The sequence below is a fragment of the Drosophila virilis genome, chromosome 3 (assembly GCF_030788295.1).
Source record: "Drosophila virilis strain 15010-1051.87 chromosome 3, Dvir_AGI_RSII-ME, whole genome shotgun sequence".
NCBI lineage: Eukaryota > Metazoa > Arthropoda > Insecta > Diptera > Drosophilidae > Drosophila > Drosophila virilis.
This window is the reverse complement of record NC_091545.1, coordinates 25,257,801-25,275,320: the sequence shown is the minus strand read 5'-3', so window position 1 is coordinate 25,275,320 and position 17,520 is coordinate 25,257,801. Positions and strand designations below refer to the sequence as shown.

At 47.7% G+C, this 17,520-nt stretch overlaps 2 protein-coding genes across 11 annotated transcripts in view; one reads left to right on the top strand and one right to left on the bottom strand.

The window, feature by feature from the left end:
• rols (rolling pebbles) overlaps positions 1-6,822 on the top strand; it is a 66,016-nt gene extending 59,194 nt beyond the window's left edge. For 4 of the 9 annotated variants that reach the window (XM_070208627.1, XM_032434069.2, XM_015174929.3 and 1 more), the window contains 3 exons: positions 959-1,340; positions 2,791-6,221; positions 6,285-6,822. In XM_070208627.1, the coding sequence (XP_070064728.1) occupies positions 959-1,340; positions 2,791-6,221; positions 6,285-6,641 (4,170 nt within the window). In that variant the 3' untranslated portion in view covers positions 6,642-6,822. Of the gene's footprint in view, positions 1-958; positions 1,341-1,485; positions 1,777-2,790; positions 6,222-6,284 lie in introns of all 9 variants that reach the window. The other 5 variants (XM_070208628.1, XM_015174933.3, XM_032434071.2 and 2 more) reach the window with 3 other exon arrangements.
• A 349-nt stretch (positions 6,823-7,171) lies between these two features.
• Positions 7,172-17,520, bottom strand: part of Sema5c (Semaphorin 5c) — a 43,831-nt gene continuing 33,482 nt past the window's right edge. For both annotated transcript variants that reach the window (XM_015176054.3, XM_002048475.4), the window contains 8 exons: positions 11,485-11,692; positions 11,214-11,387; positions 10,487-10,627; positions 10,225-10,424; positions 8,448-10,162; positions 8,236-8,391; positions 7,970-8,172; positions 7,172-7,909 (listed from right to left, as the gene is read on the bottom strand). In XM_015176054.3, the coding sequence (XP_015031540.1) occupies positions 7,676-7,909; positions 7,970-8,172; positions 8,236-8,391; positions 8,448-10,162; positions 10,225-10,424; positions 10,487-10,627; positions 11,214-11,387; positions 11,485-11,692 (3,031 nt within the window). In that variant the 3' untranslated portion in view covers positions 7,172-7,675. The remainder of the gene's footprint in view (positions 7,910-7,969; positions 8,173-8,235; positions 8,392-8,447; positions 10,163-10,224; positions 10,425-10,486; positions 10,628-11,213; positions 11,388-11,484; positions 11,693-17,520) is intronic.

Sequence of the window (17,520 nt, the reverse complement as noted above, 5' to 3'; positions counted from 1 at the left end):
TTACCAATTATTTAGTCGAGATATTAAAAAGAAAATCATCAAAAAGTTTTGCTCTTCAAACCGGCCCAGTTTCTTGCAAAATCGTGATGTAACCTCTTGTCAAATTTAGTTTAAATTTGAATATTACATTTTTTAATGTCAAACGAAAGTTCAATAGACTTCGAGTCCAAAATGGCACATTTTATTATATATTCGGACATTATTTAGTCAAGATATTCCAAGCCAAGGATAATCTAGTAGGGATCCCATATATGCCCATGTCCTTTTTATTTTCGTCTTATAAATAAAAATAAATTTCGAATATAGCATAAAACCTATTCTCAACTTATCGACAAAATATATTACAATCAATGAAACTGTTTTTTATACTCAGGCACAGCCTCGTCTGAAAGCTTCTTCAGGAGCTATATTATATAATAGGGAGAGACAGAAGAGTTTTCGCAAAGCTTTCCTGAATATCTCTATGTTATAGTCTCTATTCTTTAGATCTAAGTTGGAACGAAACATATAACTGATTCATCAAGAGTTATTTTAAGATATGCTTAAAATTGTGAGAGAAGCAGCTTCTCCTTTCTCGACATGTTTTCATGAACCTTAGAAGTTATTTTCAATATTCCAACCATTTCTCTCGCTCTGTCTCTATTCCCTACTCCCTTGTCTTGTTAGCTTAAGGTCTTGCTGCGCTTTCCAACTCACAGACCTGGTCCACACCCTGGAGCTTAGATCACTCAAAAAACATATGACTAATCAATGCGCAACGCCTTTCTATTTAGCGCTCGCATTCTGCCTGGCTCTGGCCTGGGTCTGGCCGGGCCTGGGTCTGGGTCTGAGTCTGGCATGTTTAATATTTGTGAACCGCGTGGAGAACTTTCATCATTGATAAGCCCAACACACACACACACACACACACACTAGTTGTAGACCGCTGTCAGCTCATGTTTCCTCATTCACATTGCAGCAGCATCGTCAGGAGTCGCAGTCGCCGGACTATCAACGATATGCGAGCATTGGCAAATTGCCGCGTGCAACGGGCAATGCCAATGGCAACAGCCATGGGATCGCTGGCAACACACACACCGTCACCGTGGACATACACCAGCACAGTGGCCCGGCCAAGCAGCAGCAGCAGCAGCAGCAGCAGCAACACACAACTGGCAACAACAACAGCAACAATATGCATTTGGCGTACTGCGATCTGAATGGGGCTCCGGCATTTGCCACGCCGCCAACGCGTCGGCGTTTCTTCAATCACAAGAATCTGCGCAGCGCGCTAACCGGACATCGACGCACTGCCTCCAATGGTGGCTGTCCGCTGGACACAGCATCGATGCTGTCGGGCGGTAAGTTCTAGTCATAGCCACATCCAGCTCAGGTGTTGGGATGCACACACATACTCAGTTCCTCTTAAGCACAACAAGATTAGTTGGTAAATAAGCTTTGCACATTTCTTATACCCTTCCGCTTGCGCCAATCGTAATCCTTTAGATCATCATACGCATCATCATCATCATCATCATCATCGTCGCCAGCATACGGGCAGTGGCAAGGAGTCGAACGCCCTGAATACCTCCACCTGCTCGGATTCGGCGGTCACGCGACGTCGTCGCAAGAACTTCAGCAACAACAATCTGAAGACATCCGCGGAGCATGGCGCCAACAGCGAGAATCGACTGAATCGGCTCAGTTTGGCCGGCACCTCAATCAAATCTCTGATCAAATCCCTGTGGAGCGTCAATTCATCTAACTCAAGCGAAGCGGGACTTAATCAACTAGCAGGCATGGCGTCCACTTTCGCCGGACTCTACTTCTTCTATTTGTTGTACATTTTGCATGGCATTCAATTTGGCTCGATTCTACTTTTTGAATATTTTGCATGACATTTTTGTTTTGAGATTTACCAATTCGTTAATATATAGACTGCGATATCCGAATCAGCGCTTTCAGAGAAACACTTTTATTTAGCTAATTAGAAATTGTCTGTGTGAAATTAAAATATACCCATACGAACTTAAACCCAATTTCCAATTTTTCCAAAATTATGAACTAACTCTTCAATAAATTTACAGAAACGTCTTACTCAACTTAAGACCGATCGATTGGTCAACACTAAGTTTAACATAACTCTTTTTTGCATCCATTTTGGAGTTTCAGGAGGATATCAAATTAACTCGTTATAAAAGGAATTTTCTTTTAAGCTATACACATTTTTATCATTTTTATTAAATAATTATAATAATTGTCAATCTGATCGACTCACATCAAATTCTAACCTCTCTTTTGCTCGATCTTTACATTATCATTACATGTTATTAATCAACAGACGTTTAACATAAATGCTAAAATGAAACTGTTAATGTGAGACTGTTAATGCTATTGCGAGTTAAATACGCGACAGCTAAAGTCTAGATGTTCATTTAAAAGCGTATATTTTTTACTTATTAACATTCCCGTTCTTTATATTTATTGATCAGCACCCATACAATTCTAACCTCTCTTATGCTCGATCTATACATTATCATTACATGTTATTGATCAACAGACGTTTAACATAAATGCTAAAATGTGACACTGTTAATGTGAATCTGTACCATTTTCTCGTAATAACAGGAAGATCTTTTAACATTTTTAGATGTTCTTTTAAACGCACAAATTTGTTATTTATTAATGTGGCTGCTCTTTATATTTATCGATCACCTCCCTTTTAATTGCACGATTTTTACATGTTTATAATAAGTAATTTATCAGTATTTTTGATGGTACTCACCCACATACTTTTGCCTTATACTGCAGGCAGCGACACCTTGGGCATCGAGCACCATCCGCACTCGTTGCTGCAGCAGAAGGATCAGTTGCGCGCCCGCCTGGGCCTGTTGCTGAACGACAACAACAACAGCAACAGCAACACGAACACCAACACAACCACGAGCAGCAGCAGCAGCAGCAGCAGCGGAGGTGGCGGCGGCGGCGACCACAATGGAAACTCGACGATGCAGTCGACCAGCATCTCGAGCAGCGCCGGGGTCAACACCACGGCGAACAGCAGCAGCGGCAATGGAAGCGTCAGCGGCAGCTCCTCGCAGCACATCAGTCCGGAGTCGCAGCTGGCCAGCGTCGGGCTGAGCGGCAGTCAGCTGTCGGTGGCCACCTCCCACAAAGACGACGCGCTGAGCCTGTGCGGCAAATTCAAGATGGGCTGCGCCCTGCAGGATAATCCCTACGAGCCTTTGCCGCTGCCAGTGCCGGGCAAGATGCGCAAGGGCGCCGCACGGCGTTCCACGCGCGCCCAACAGTTGCCCGCGGGCACGGCAGCCGGAGCAGCCGGAACGGGCGGCGCCGTCAATAAGCGTGCGGCGGCAGCAGCGGCCTTGGCGGCAGTGCAGCTGGCGCTGAAGCCGCTGTTCTTTGAGGTGCCGCTGCAGGAGCCCGATCCGCCGTATGTGGGCCGGCAGTGGCTGGTGCAGCAGCTGGCAAACATACTGCTGGGCACGGAGACGCGCGTGGTGCTCATCAATGGGCAGCCGGGCACGGGCAAGACCGCCTTCTGTCTGCAGCTGGTGGAGTACTCGTGCTTTGGACGGCGCCAGATGCAGGCGCAACAGCAGGAGGATGCGGATGCCATCTATAGCCAGCTGGGCGCACAGAACGAGCGCATGCGCGGCCTGGCCTCGCACATGGTCGGCTATCACTTCTGTCAGGCGGACGCGAATCTCACCTGCCAGGTGCCGGACTTTGTGCACTCGCTGGCCGCCCAGCTCTGCCAGGCGCCGCAGCTGACAGCTTACCGTGACTATCTGCTCTCAGAGCCGCATCTCCAGGACATACTCAGCGTGCGTGAGTGCATTGCGGATGCGGAGCGTGTGATGCGCCTGGCCATACTGGAGCCGCTCGCTCAGCTGCATCGCGCTGGCAAAATACCCGCCAAGGTGGCCGTCATTTTGGTGGATGCGCTGTGCGAGGCTGAGTACCATCGGCCGGATCATGGCCATACCATAGCCAGCTTCCTGGCACAGCTGTCGCCGCATTTTCCCGCCTGGCTCAAGCTGGTCGCCACGGTGCGCACCCAAATGCTGGAGCTGGTCAAGGCACCCAGCTATACGCAGCTCACGCTCGACAGCTGGGCCAGCAGCCAGGCCCTGCAGCAGGACATGCTGGACTACATCAATGCACGCATCGCCCACTGTCCGGAGATTCAGCACAATATTGGCGGCCAGCTGGCCCAGTCGCAGGCCAAGTTCGTGTCGCATCTGCAGTCGCTGAGTCGCGGCTCCATGCTGTATGCCAAGCTCATACTGGATCTGATCTCGCGCGGCCAGCTGGTAATTAAATCCTCCAGCTACAAGGTGCTGCCTGTCTCGCTGGCCCAGATCTTTCTGCTGCACTTCAATTTGCGCTTTCCCACGGCGCGCAGCTTTGAGCAGACGGCGCCCATACTCAACGTTTGCCTGGCCGCACTCTATCCGCTCACGCTGGACGAGATCTACTATAGCATGGAGGCACTGCAGCATGGCCAGGAGCCGCTCAGCTGGCCGCAGTTCATGCAGCGCTTCAAGCTGCTCGACGGCTTCCTCATCAAGCGGCTGGACAACACGTACATGTTCTTTCACAGCTCGCTGCGCGAGTGGCTCATGCGCCGGGATGAGGGCGAGTCCAGCAAGTTTCTCTGCGACGCCCGGCTGGGCCATGCGGGCATCGCCTTCCGGCTCTCTCGCCTGCAGGCGCCGCTCCAACCGCAGCTAACGCTCGAACTGGGGCATCACATGCTCAAGGCGCATCTCTATAGCAGCAGCCAGGCGGCGCTCTCGCCGCGTGATCTGCAATCCTATTGGCTGGCCGGCGCCGCCGACAACATCTCTGCCGCCTTGGGCGCACTGCGCAACGTCTACAGTCCCAATGTGAAGGTGTCCCGGCTGGTGCTGCTCGCCGGCGCTTCGCCGGATCATCGCACCGACTATATGGGCGATGCGCCCATTTTATGCATTGCCGCCCACGAGGGCATCCTGCCCATGGTGAGCCTGCTGCTGGAGTTTGGCGCCGATGTCGGTCTGACCAATAGCCAGGGCTGCACGCCCCTAATACTGGCCGCAATGCGCGGCCACTGCGATGTGGTGCGCCGCCTAGTTGCCGCCGGCAGCAGCCTGGGTCAGCTGGACACGACGCAACGCTGCGCTCTAGTCCATGCCGCACGCATGGGTCATCTCAGTGTAGTGCAGTATCTGCTGGCCTGCGACTGGTCGCCGCGCCCCCGCTCCCAGGATGTGGGCCGTTCGCTGGCTCTGCAGCAGGCGCTCATTGGTGCGGCTGCGCAGGCGCATGTTAAAATACTCGAGGATCTGCTGGATCTCAACGAGCACGAACTGGACGACCTGAGCGTCAATGTGAACGGCCTGGAGCCGAGCAGCGGCGAGCTGGCGCTGACAGCAGCCGCACGACACGGCTGCACGGATGCGGTCAACATTTTGATGTCGCGTGGCGCCCAAATCGATGCACGGAATCGTCAGGGCTATACGGCTCTCTGGCTGGCCGTCAAGGAGGGCCATTGGAGCGTGGTGGAGCAGCTGCTGCAGCGCGGCGCATTGCTCGACGAGCCGCTGGGTCAGGCACGCAAAACGCCGCTGATGATCGCCGCCGAGGAGGGACATCTGGAGCTGCTGGAATTGCTGCTGGCACGTGGCGCCACATTGGAGGCCGAGGATCATGAGGGTTTCACTGCACTCAGCTGGGCGTGCCTGCGTGGCCATTTGGCAGCGGCCAGGTGCCTTATCGAGCACGGCTGCAATCGGCAGCACGAGGATCACAAGGGACGCACCGCCTTGGATCTGGCTGCGTATCAGGGCGCGGCCAGTCTGGTGCTCTATTTGCTGGAGCAGGGCGCCAATCTGGAGCACATCGATGTGCACGGGATGCGGCCGCTAGATCGTTCCATCGCCTGCCGCAACATACAGGCGGTGCAGGTGTTTCTGCGCAAGGGCGCCAAGCTGGGACCCACCACATGGAGCATGGCCATGGGTAAGCCGGAGATTCTGGTGGTGCTGCTCAACAAATTGCTCGAGGATGGCAATGTGCTGTACCGCAAAAATCGCTTCCAGGACGCCGCCCATCGCTATCAGTATGCGCTACGCAAGATCTCCGGCCTGGAGCAGCTGCTCGAGCGGAATGCCGTATTTGCCCAGCTACGCACGAATCTGCTGCTGAATCTGTCGCGCTGCAAGCGAAAACTGAATGTAAGTTAGGCCCCGCTCTGGATTCATTTCTCTCTCTCTCTCTAATCTTTGATTGCTTTACAGGAACTTGACGCCTCCATAGATTTGGCCACGCAGGCCATACTGCAGAAGCCGCACAGCTACGAGGGCTACTATGCCCGGGCCAAGGCGCGCATGGAGCTGGGCGCACTTAATGAGGCGCTTGTCGATGCCAACGAGGCCATGCAACAGGCGGCCCAAAGTGGTGTCCTCTGCGAAGTCGTAGAAGTCCTGAAGCGTATCCAAGCCGAGCTCCTCACGCGCATCACCAGCGAGGATCAATGCGCTGGCAAGCTGGCCAGCGCCGGAGTCGGGGTCGGGGTCGGAATCGGAAACGGAAACGGAGTCGGAACCGGCGCCAGTGCCGTCTACGAATCTCAGCAGGAGATGACCGATTTGTAAATGTCCTTTGTTGAAACGAATTCGAATCACAATCTTAACTTTCTAATTTTAGAATTAGCTCTTAACTCTGTTTCTATTTATTGCCTTTGGAAATTTGATTAATTTAAAAAATTAATTTGTATTCTTTCATTTTCTTTACGCATGTAAAAAATAGTTGTAATAAATATACATTAAGTTTAAATTTGCTTAATAAAATAAATACGAATTTATAAGATCAACCCTTATAGAACTTATTTCAGTCCAAAAATGTTGCATACTTCGTGGCGGGCCACGCAAATATATGTTGCCTACTTTCGTGATGCGTGGCTCACTACGGCAAGGCAACTTTAAAAATAGAGCGTACTCAAGCCATTCGGAAAAACGGAAACTCCTAATATAGATAAGACACAAACCACAAAGTAAAATCTGAAATTTCATCTCATTCTGAATTTGTAAAAAATGAGATCTTGGATCGAAAATGAACTTTAATAGGGATGATTCTCAGGATCTGTTCAAGACACCTGGGCAAAGCAAGCATAATAACCGGTTGGTTAGTAAAATTCAAATTATATTTTATAAAAAGTTTATACTTAACATACTTAAGCCCTAAGTGCTAACTTAACAACATAGAACTTAACACGATGATAAATTATACGTATTTAACACGTATGCTAGACAACATTAATTTGGGATGGGTCAAATTTCCGCAGAAAAATTTAAATTTCAGTCTCGCTTTCATATGCACTAAAAGCCAATTACATTGTAATTGCGGTCCAGGTAAATAATTTGATTAAATAATATTTGTACACATAAAAGTCAAGTAATGTCACAATTTGATCAAACTATTTACCCGAAATATATCGATTAGACTTAAAGACTAACTTAATCTATAACTAGGCTAATAAAAGGACTCAATATGAGTCAGAGAAGGAACGTCTTTGCAGGCTGGCCGTGCAAAATGTGTTCGTTGTCGTCGTTGTCGGTTCAACAAATCCATTCGGATTGCACAAGGCAACAATGGCACTTGGGTTGTTCGGGGCTGTTCAGATCCTTGGCTAAAACTTCTCATCGTCCATGTTTGTGCGGCAATTGTTGAGCGCCGACTGACGCTTCAGCGTGCCCGTCTCGCAATCGTTGTAGGTCTTGGCCAGCACCTTGGGCGTGTTGTTGTGGTGCATGTTGTTCCGGTTCAGCGTGCCGCCGCCCCCAACGCCGCCGCCAACGGATAAGTTGCTTGTCTTGGCGGGCATGCGGAAGCTGGACTGTCGCTTGGGTCGCTGATCGTAGTACTGCAAGTTAGGCATATTAGTTTGGTCTGCAAATGGAGAGACTCGCGGATAAGCACTTACATCCTTGGTGGGCAGACTGGAATACTGATTGGGATAGCTGTCGAAGCTGGCCGTCGTCGTGGTCGTCTTGTTAAGCGCCTCCTCGACGTTTTGCAGGCAACGCCGCCGTGTGAAATGATATGTGGCCAGGCAGCAGGCGGCAGTTAGGAGCATAAAGCAGCCAATGACAATGGGCAGAGTTGCGCTCGAGGCACTTTGCAGCTCTGCAGAGAAGTCGGCTGCATTAATGAAATCCGTACAAATATTGGTGCTACTTTGAAGCTTACCTTCACACTCGCCCGGCACGCAGGCGGTCTTCTCGAATTCGGCACCGCGGCACTCCGCAGCCGCTGGCTGCTCCACTAGACAGCGGCGATGACGCAGGCGTATGCCATCGCTGGAGCAGGATGACCACTCGCTCCACTCACTCCAGCCGAGAAAGTCTGCAATTATTGACATGAGTCAGCTACACTTCCAACTTCTGGTTAAGCTAGCTTACCTTCACATGGCACCATGGCACACTGCTGCTCCTCGAGCGCACGTCCCGCACAGAGTCTCTCGTGGCCGCCCAGACATTTGCGTGTGCGCCGGCGCACGCCCAGGCCGCAGGTGACCGAACAGCTGGACCACTCCGACCAGCAGCTCCACTCGTGCTCCAACTGATTGTCAATGCTATTGTCCGGCTGCTCGTCCGCCGGGCAAGCGTGCAGATTGCAGGCGCGACTCTGTGTGCTGTGGCCGCGGCGACGCAGCTGTGTGCCACCGCCGCAGCTGGCGCTGCAGGGCGACCATTCGGAGTCGGGTTCCGCCGAGCTGTCATGTTCGTTGTGCCGCTGACAGCTGCCGTCCTGGTTGCAATTGCGCGTCTCCTCCTTGGCCAGGCTGATGCGCACCGAGCTGGCATCGGCGCTGGTCGCTCGGCAGGCATAGCGATAGCGTTTCTCGACATGCGCGTCCGTGGCATTGCCACCGGCCGTCGTTAGCCAGGGTGTCCAGGCGCTGAGTTTGCGCACCTCGGCACAGCTTTGCATATTGCAGTCCTCGTAGTCCAGTCGGCAGCCGGGGCAGTCCATGCCGCCGTTCAGGGGCTTGGGATCGTCGCATTCGCGCCGGCGCATACGGAAGCCGCCACCACATTGGGCGCTGCACTCGCTCCACTCGCCCCAGGGACCCCAGGCGCCGTCAACGGGCGGCGGCTTGGCCACGGGACACGGCGGCAGGTGGCTGCAGTACATCTCGGCATGCTCGGGTCCCAGGCACATGCGACCGCCGTGTGCGGGTCGCGGATTGCCGCAAGTGCGACGACGCGTCTTCACGGCAATGCCGCACGTCTGCGAGCAGGGCGACCACGTCGACCACTCAGTCCAGCCGCCGTGCTGTGTGCAATTAGTCACCTGGGTGCTGATGCCCTCGCAGGCAACGCCGCCGTGCTGCGGCTGCGGATTGTTGCAGTTGCGCTGCCGGCACAAGCAGCTGCTGTCCGGCTGCTCGTGCTGCTGGCACTCGGCCCATGGCGACCAGCTGGACCAGCCGCCATCGATGGGCGCATTTAGCACCGGACAGCTAAACTGTGCTGGCTGAAGCCAGGGCTGTTGCCCGGCCGGATCGAATGGCGTGCAGCGCTCGACGAGCTCATTCCAGCCGCAGTAGGGATCCATGGCATTGAGGCAACTGGACTGCGAGACATGACGACTGCAGCGCTGGGCGGGTATGCGTGTGAGGGCCAGATCCGTGCCCAGATAGATCGATTCCGTGACCTTCAGGTAGGACATGTGCAACAGGATGCTGCTGCCCGTATCGTCCGCTTGCCACATCTCCACCAGGCACGTCTGCGTTCTGCCCTGCTGCTGGCCGTACTTGACCGACAGCTTCTTAATGTGGTTGTCGCTGCTGGACACATACAGCACATGCAACTGCTCCGTCCGGGTCTGCACAATGTCCAAGGCAATGTGCTTGAACCGCTCCAGGCGGGAATGATAAAGCGGCTGCGCACCAATCGGCTGTATCGCCTGATCCATGAGCTGATAGCGCGAGCTCTCCAGCAGATGGCCAAAGGCTGTTGCACCGCTGGCGCACTGGAACTGGCTGCGTTGCGGCGTGTTTACGGTTTTCCATGGCGCATCCGCGTGCTCCTGATGCCTGAAGGCGCCCTCGAATGCCGCATTAATCGAGCTCAAATTGTAGGCGCAGACGGCGGAACCAAAGATGCTCGACCTGAGGAAAATTTGGCGAATATTAATTAGATGCCGGAGCAACAGGCTATTCTCGTCGCTTACCCCGACGTGCTGAAGGTGGCGTAGAGCACATGCTCCGACTCGGCATATGTCATGCCCTGGATCTCGTCAAAGTAGTAGGGATAATCGCCGGGCAACGAGCAGTTGAGACGCGCCTTAAGAAACGAGGTCCAATTGTCGCGCAGCACCTGATCCCCGCCAGCATCGTTCTTGCAGACGCGGGCAATGCGCGAGTAGATCGCCTAAATAGAGAAATGGGAATATGTTATAACTCGATCGCTTGCCAATTGAGCCGATCTCTTACCTTGCCACAGCTCATGTGCTCCGCGGCGGATTCGCGCAGCAGAAAGTACACAAAGTTGCCAGCCTCAAAGCTGCCCACAAACTGGGCGCCATTTAGCCAATTGGTGTTGTATTGCTTGGTGCGCAGGAAACGCTTGCGTTCCTAGAAGATCAAAGAGAAGCGGGTTAAAAAAAAAGACTATAAGATCGAATAGGATTAGAGCCGAAAAGATAATAAACGGATGGGATTTAGTCGAGTCTCATTCAAGGTGAGAGCCAGGAGGATCCATATATCCATATATCATATTCTCATTTGAATTACTTAAATATTAGTTTGAAGAAGGACATTTGAGCAAGCTCTCAATTATATATAAGTATTTCATTTTTGTTATCATACTCTTTTCAAAAACCGATTTCTATTAATTTTGACAAGCGCAATCGATAAGAGTTGACAACCACAATCGATAACAAGCATACATCGATTAAAAATAAAACATTATCAATCGATTTCAAATTTATTTTTTTATAATTTTGGCTTGGGATTTCAAGCACATCTTCAAAAACTAAATGAGAGAAAATAATAGAATATGAAAATTTGCAACTGGCGGAAAATAAAGTTAAGGGATTAGAGAGCAGGATTGAGTTGCAACAGGATGTTTGCCAGGAAATAGATAACTTTATCATATGCATGTATACAACATATCTATATGAATGCAATTATATTTGTTTATATTTATAGATAAACTTACCCCGTTGGACTGGACGGATGTGCGTATAATGGCCACATCGCTGCCGGAGAAGTCTGCGGATGTGCCCACAAACATGTTGCCATTGGACTGCAGAAGGCTGGTGCTGTTCGCCTGCGGATGAAAGGGGCACTTGACCACGCCATCATCAAACTGGGTGACGTTCAGATTTTCCATCTGCATAAGAATTACAAAATATACCATATATTTATTTATGAGAGTTCAGTTTGTGGCAGTTGTTGGGCTGTCAGAGACGGCGACGACGACCACTCACCTGGCGCCACGAGCAGCTCGGCTGGAAGGCGTTCGTCCCACACGCGTACAGTTGGTTCTCACCGTAGCTGTGGAGCACGCGCACATAGTTGCGACACCAGCGATCCGACTGGCCTTTCTGCTGGCACAGCAGCACGTTCCCAGGCGTCGCCTCCCAGCTGGCCCGCTCCAGCGGCTCCAGCTCGAAAGACATGCGGTACAAGGTGTCTCTGCAAAGAGTCGATAAAATGTTGCAAATATATCCAACTATATATCCAAGCGAATGCGGCAATGGTAACAGCTAAATTCGGCCCACAAGCGATTACTGCCCAGTCCAAGCCGCGGCCTAGATGCTTCCCCTGCCCAGCCCTGCCACATGGCCAGTTGTCATAATTTCCAACTGGTTGCCCGCTTGCCCGGTGCATTGAACTGCAAGGCAAACAGGTAAAGATACCTGCCCAGGCACAGTGGTCGCCACTCGCCTGACATTTGACTAAGCTGCGCTTGTAGGCGTCGCATGTGGGCTCTAAGCAAGATGAACGAATTGGAATTATGGCTTTAGTGCCACATTAGGCAACCGTTGGAAGAAGTTCAATTAAGATAAGCAGCCGTTAGACGAGCCGAGGTAATAAAAGTATATAAAGAATTCATTGCTTGGAATAAATTGTGTGAAAAATAATAAAAGATAGGCAGAATGTGGGAGATAAACAATTAATTCTTTTTATATAGTTAATTAATTCCCTAGTAAAATAATTAATTCTGTAATTACATAATTAATTCTCTTGAAATAATTTGTTTTCTTTAAATAATCAATTCTCTAAGTAATAAATTAATTATCTAATTACATAATTAATGCTCTAATTATCTTTCAATAATTAAATAATTATTTCTCTTTAGATAAACCCTCTAATTAAATATTTTATTAAATAATCAATTCTCTAATTACATAATTATTTCCCATTAAATAATTTATTCTCTTTGATTAATTAATTCGCCAATTATATAATTCATTCTCTAATTAAATAATTAAGTCTCTAATTAAATAATAAATTATCATCAAATAATGAAATAAATATCTTATGAAATAATCAATTATCTAATTACATAATTAAATAATTGATTCTCTTTAAAATATGCACATGCACATTTCTCTTATAATTCCCAAGTTGTTTTAACATCAGTAATATCATATGACTGTCGAACGAAATTTATTTTCGGTGTTTCCATTACTCAAACCACTGTGCAAAGCACGGCAACCACTGTGCTTACACGTATTTGGCATAACAAATACGAAGATCAATAGATCAAGTGCATACGAATGCGGCTAGCGACAGATAAATGGTTACATCTCGAGCTATAGCTGGACAGCATTTTCTGGTAGAATTCGCTTGAAGGAATGCCGCCGACCAGACGTCGCCGTCGCCGTCGCCACAACACGGCGACGCCAGAGTCGTCGTCGGCCCACAATTGGCTTTGGACAGCTTTGGACAACTTCACTAACGAACATTTGATGCAGCTTAGCGGCTTAGAAGAATGACTGCTGCATTGGCCAATGTGGGACTATGCGAACCGGATCGACTGCCAGCGCTCGCCCAATATCAATCAGTCAAACGCAGCTGCCGCGTGCAGCGTGGAGCGTGGAGCGTGGCTCTGACCAGGGCACCTGGCTGTCAGCTCTCAGGTGGTAACCCGAGCCGCTGCGTGTTGTGCGACTTCTGCGGTACGTGCTGATGAGGTAACATAAACAGGCCCAACATTCGCACAAGCCGACTACGACAGACGCCCTTCCCCAAAGCGCAGCTGTCAACGACTGCGTTTGGAGTGTGCCGCACAAAAGGTGTGTGTCCCGATAACATCGCGTTGGCAGATGCAAAATGTTTTTAGTTTTGCCATTATTTAAATGAAGGCATTCAATTTTAATAACAGCTAATGGCAAGGCAGAGCATATGAGAGCCAAGTGGACAGCAAAGCGTGCCCATAAAAACCTTTACATCACATTTAATTACACGTAATCTAAGACATTAAGAAGTTGATATAATGCTCGGTAATCTAACGTTATTTATTTCGAGGGGAACCGACTTCCCGTATTTGTTTTACGATGCGAACAGACGCTGCTTTTTATCGTTAACTGTACAGAGCCAGTGTTGGGTAAGGTTATGATAAGCGTTTACAGCCAGTCTTCGAGTGTGTCAATAAACAAGAATAAAGTACATTTTCTAGTGCCAATTCGTTTGATTGCGCCAAAAGTCAAAGCCTTCTAAATACTGCCTATTATCAAACTCAAGTGCTTCCCCAACTTACGGCGGAGTGCAGGGCAAAAGTTGGGTTAGGTTCAGCGGAAATCGACATGTGAAAATGACGTGACAAATGTCGCGTAGCACAAAAATGGCAAACGTGCAAAGCAAAACAAAAAAAAAAAGGGCGTACAAATTGCAGTCAGACTTAACGGCTGCACAATTCAATTATTGCTGATTGTGTACAGTTGACACGGTTGTTGTTACTGTTGTTTTTTTTTTTTAAACAGGGTAAGTCCCGCCATAAAGTGAAAATGTAGTTGCCAAAAGATGGGCATTTAAATATATACATTTAACAAAATAAATATTATGTTCATGAATTTGGAAAATATACTAAAACAATTTTATTTTAAGTTGCCAACTATTGAAACGAACCAAATCATGCCTAGCTCCAATTCACGGCAATGTAAGCCCTAACATTAGCGTAAACTCTACACGTAAATGCATTTGTAGAGTTCTGAAACTATTCAAACGAACTAAATCATGCCGCGCTCCAATACAATGCATTGTAGTGTCTAAACTCTACACTAACGTGCATTTGTAGAGTTCTGTAAGTTGCCAACTATTGAAACGAACTAAATCATGCCGCGCTCCAATACAATGCATTGTAGAGTTTAAACTCTACACTTACGTGCATTTGTAGAGTTCTGTAAGTTGCCAACTATTGAAACGAACTAAATCATGCCGCGCTCTAATGCAACGCAATGTAGAGTCTATAATTAGCGTAAACTCTACACTTATGTGAATTTGTAGAGTTCAGTGTTCCATTTCTCCGGCAGCAGCAGCGATAACGAACGGCCTTGCAAATTAGCATTGCCTTCAAACAGCGAACCACACACCCCCCCCTCCCCCCCCCCCCGCGCTTGCTTTCAAGTTTTTATCTTTCGACTCGCTTCGAAGCTGGCAAATTCCACATTTGAGGTGTGAAAAGTCGATACACATGTTTTCTGCTCTGGCCTACCTCTTGTTCGTTTTCTTTTAATTTGTATTTTTGTTATTTACACTGTTTTTTTTTTTCTTTTTTTTTTTTGCTGCATTTTGCTTTTTGCAAATATTTGCTTACCGTTTTGTCAGTTGTTTTTATTTTATTTTTTTTTTCATTTGAGTTTGTATTGGTTTAAGTTCTTTTCGCGCTATCGTTATCTCTAAGCGGCGCGTGCGTGCAAATACGAGCAAGTGGGAAAAGTGTTGCGAATCGTTTCATGTGTGTATTTTTTGTGTTGAACAACGCACTCCACAGATTTGTCAGGCATGCCTGAAATTGAGTTACGACCTGGTTTGAGATGCAACAAGATTTAAACAACTTTTTATTGACAAATTATTTGATGGGATATAAATTGAATTGAACAGAATGCAGCTTTGCTGTGCCACAGCCTAAACTTGTTGCGAATTATAATGTGAGTTTCAATTGAAAGGAAATGCATATCAGTAAAGCAATCTATCTTTAGATGCTGTTTAAAAAGATGTATAGACAATTTCTCAACCCAAAGATACATCCTCAATTGCATAACCAAATTGTGAAACTCCTTGGACCAAGAGATTTGACCCATTTACAGAAGCGGCGCGTGGCTGTGCCTTGTCCGACAAGTGCGTTACGTGCCGCAATCTGTATCTGAGAGCATGTCGCAGTAACTGTAACTGTATCTGTATCTTTGTCTGTAAATGTAGCTGTATCTGTATCTGTATCTGTATCTTTGGCGGATATTTCATTTACTTGGATTTACTTTGCGCATTTGCATTCACAATTTTCGCACACCTTGCGCCGTGGCTAAGTTTTGAGCGACAAGCGCGACAAGATAACAAAAAGGCCTTTTTACAGTCGCATTGGAAGGCGGCCACGTCGTGTGGCAATGGCTATGCGCGGCTTGGACTATGGCGCCGTCTGTCCAGCTGGGAACGGCGCTGCTCCAGCGGAGGAGCGCGTGGGCGTTCGTCTAGCGCCTGTTTGGCGACAGCTCGCGGCGATCGACGGGCTGGCGGGTTGCTTGTAATTAAAAAGCTGCCCGTTGCTCCGTTAAGATCTGGCAAGAAAAGAAAAAAAAAACCTGCAATAAACTGCAATGAATTTCAGCATTGGCACTGCCTACGCCAAGCGCATTCCTTGCTCTCAATCTCAAAACTGCTCCACTGCTCCACTATTAACATTTTTTTTCTATTTGTTGGCATTTTCAATGGAAATATGCAAAACGCCCCCCTTTTGCAATGTGTCCGCTGGAGCTGTATATGTTTTACTTAACATGGTTTTGCTTTGATTAATTTTGATTTTGATTTCAATTTCGGCTTACAGTAGCCGCCTTAGCTGACTGTCAGCCTCTTAGCGTCTGTCACGTGAAGTTTGTGCCCAGATTTCAGCTGCCAAATTTGGCTACAGTTAAGCCAAAAAAAAAAAATGAATAATAATACAAATAAACCAAATGGTAAATTTGGTATTTGCTTCCTCAAGCAATTCAAATTATTTAAGTAAACTTATTGTTGAATAGGAACTTTCTACTAGAGAATATTAATGTTTAGTTCAAACCGAATGTCAAATTCAATAAATAGATTGTAAGTGTAGAAAGCTTTATACCCAAAAGGGCATATTCCATTTCTATACTTCAAGTTTAATACAGAAGAGCTTAGACCTTAGATCAAAGAACATTTATCTTTATTAAGAGGTTAAGTCCTGGAATTTGATATGTAGTTGACTAAATCATATTACTTTAGATAATTAAATATCTTATCTTAAACTGAATTTTAGTTAAATGCACAAGGTTTTCACAAAACTGAAACTACAAATGGACAGACTTTTCACTTTCCCTTTAATAGGTTTGCGACAGAAAGTTGTTTTCCTATCGAAACACTTGAAATGCAACCCTGTTTGGAGTACTTTTTAGGTTATGTTCAGTCATATGTATAAACATTTCAAATGCTTCCCAGCGTTGCATTTGCATGGTCCATTTGCGCCAAGCCACAACAGCGCTAAAAGACCCCTTCAAAAATAATATTAAGACCAAAAACTAAAAAAAAAAAGAAAACCTCCATAAAAGGTTGTTTAACGAAAAAAAAAACAAGGAAGAGAGGCAGAAACAAAATGGTATATTATTTTAATGCAGTCTATATCAAATTTCGGGCCACAAGACCCCGAATGCACTGCACATGACAGAAATTACGCGACGTGCAACTCGTCGCCCCGTCGTCCCGTCGTCCCGTCGCCCCATCGCCTCGTCAATCGTCGGACGTCATGGGAGCTGTTGGAATACTTGAGCTCGTCCCCGACTTGTCGCTCGTAATCGGAGCCTGCAGTCGTGTCAAGTGCCAGACGAGGAGCAACGGCTTCTCATAACATATATATATATATATATATGTATGCATATGTATAGGGACGTTGTGCCTAGTTATTCCATGCCAATGACTCGACAATTACCCAACCTTTATGGGCCGAACCACAAGATCGTAAATGTGTAGTTGGCTTAATATTGCCACAATTAAATTGCGGCTTTGTGATTAGAAAAGGGTTCACATTGTGGTTTTCGGTTGTGGTGCAGCAGAAATAAAAAACCACTGGGAATATCGTGGCTGCGGCTAAAGGAAGGTCACACAAAATCAAAACAGAGACACGAACTTTATCAAAGTAATTTTATAAGGTTTGAATAACTTCTGAAGGAAACCCATTTGAGTAGAGATCATTAGCCAAGAGGCTGTTGCCTAATTACAACACGGTGTACATAGAAATAGAGGAAAGTATCTAAAGTTCGCTTAAGTAAAAAAAAATAAGTAAAAGGTTC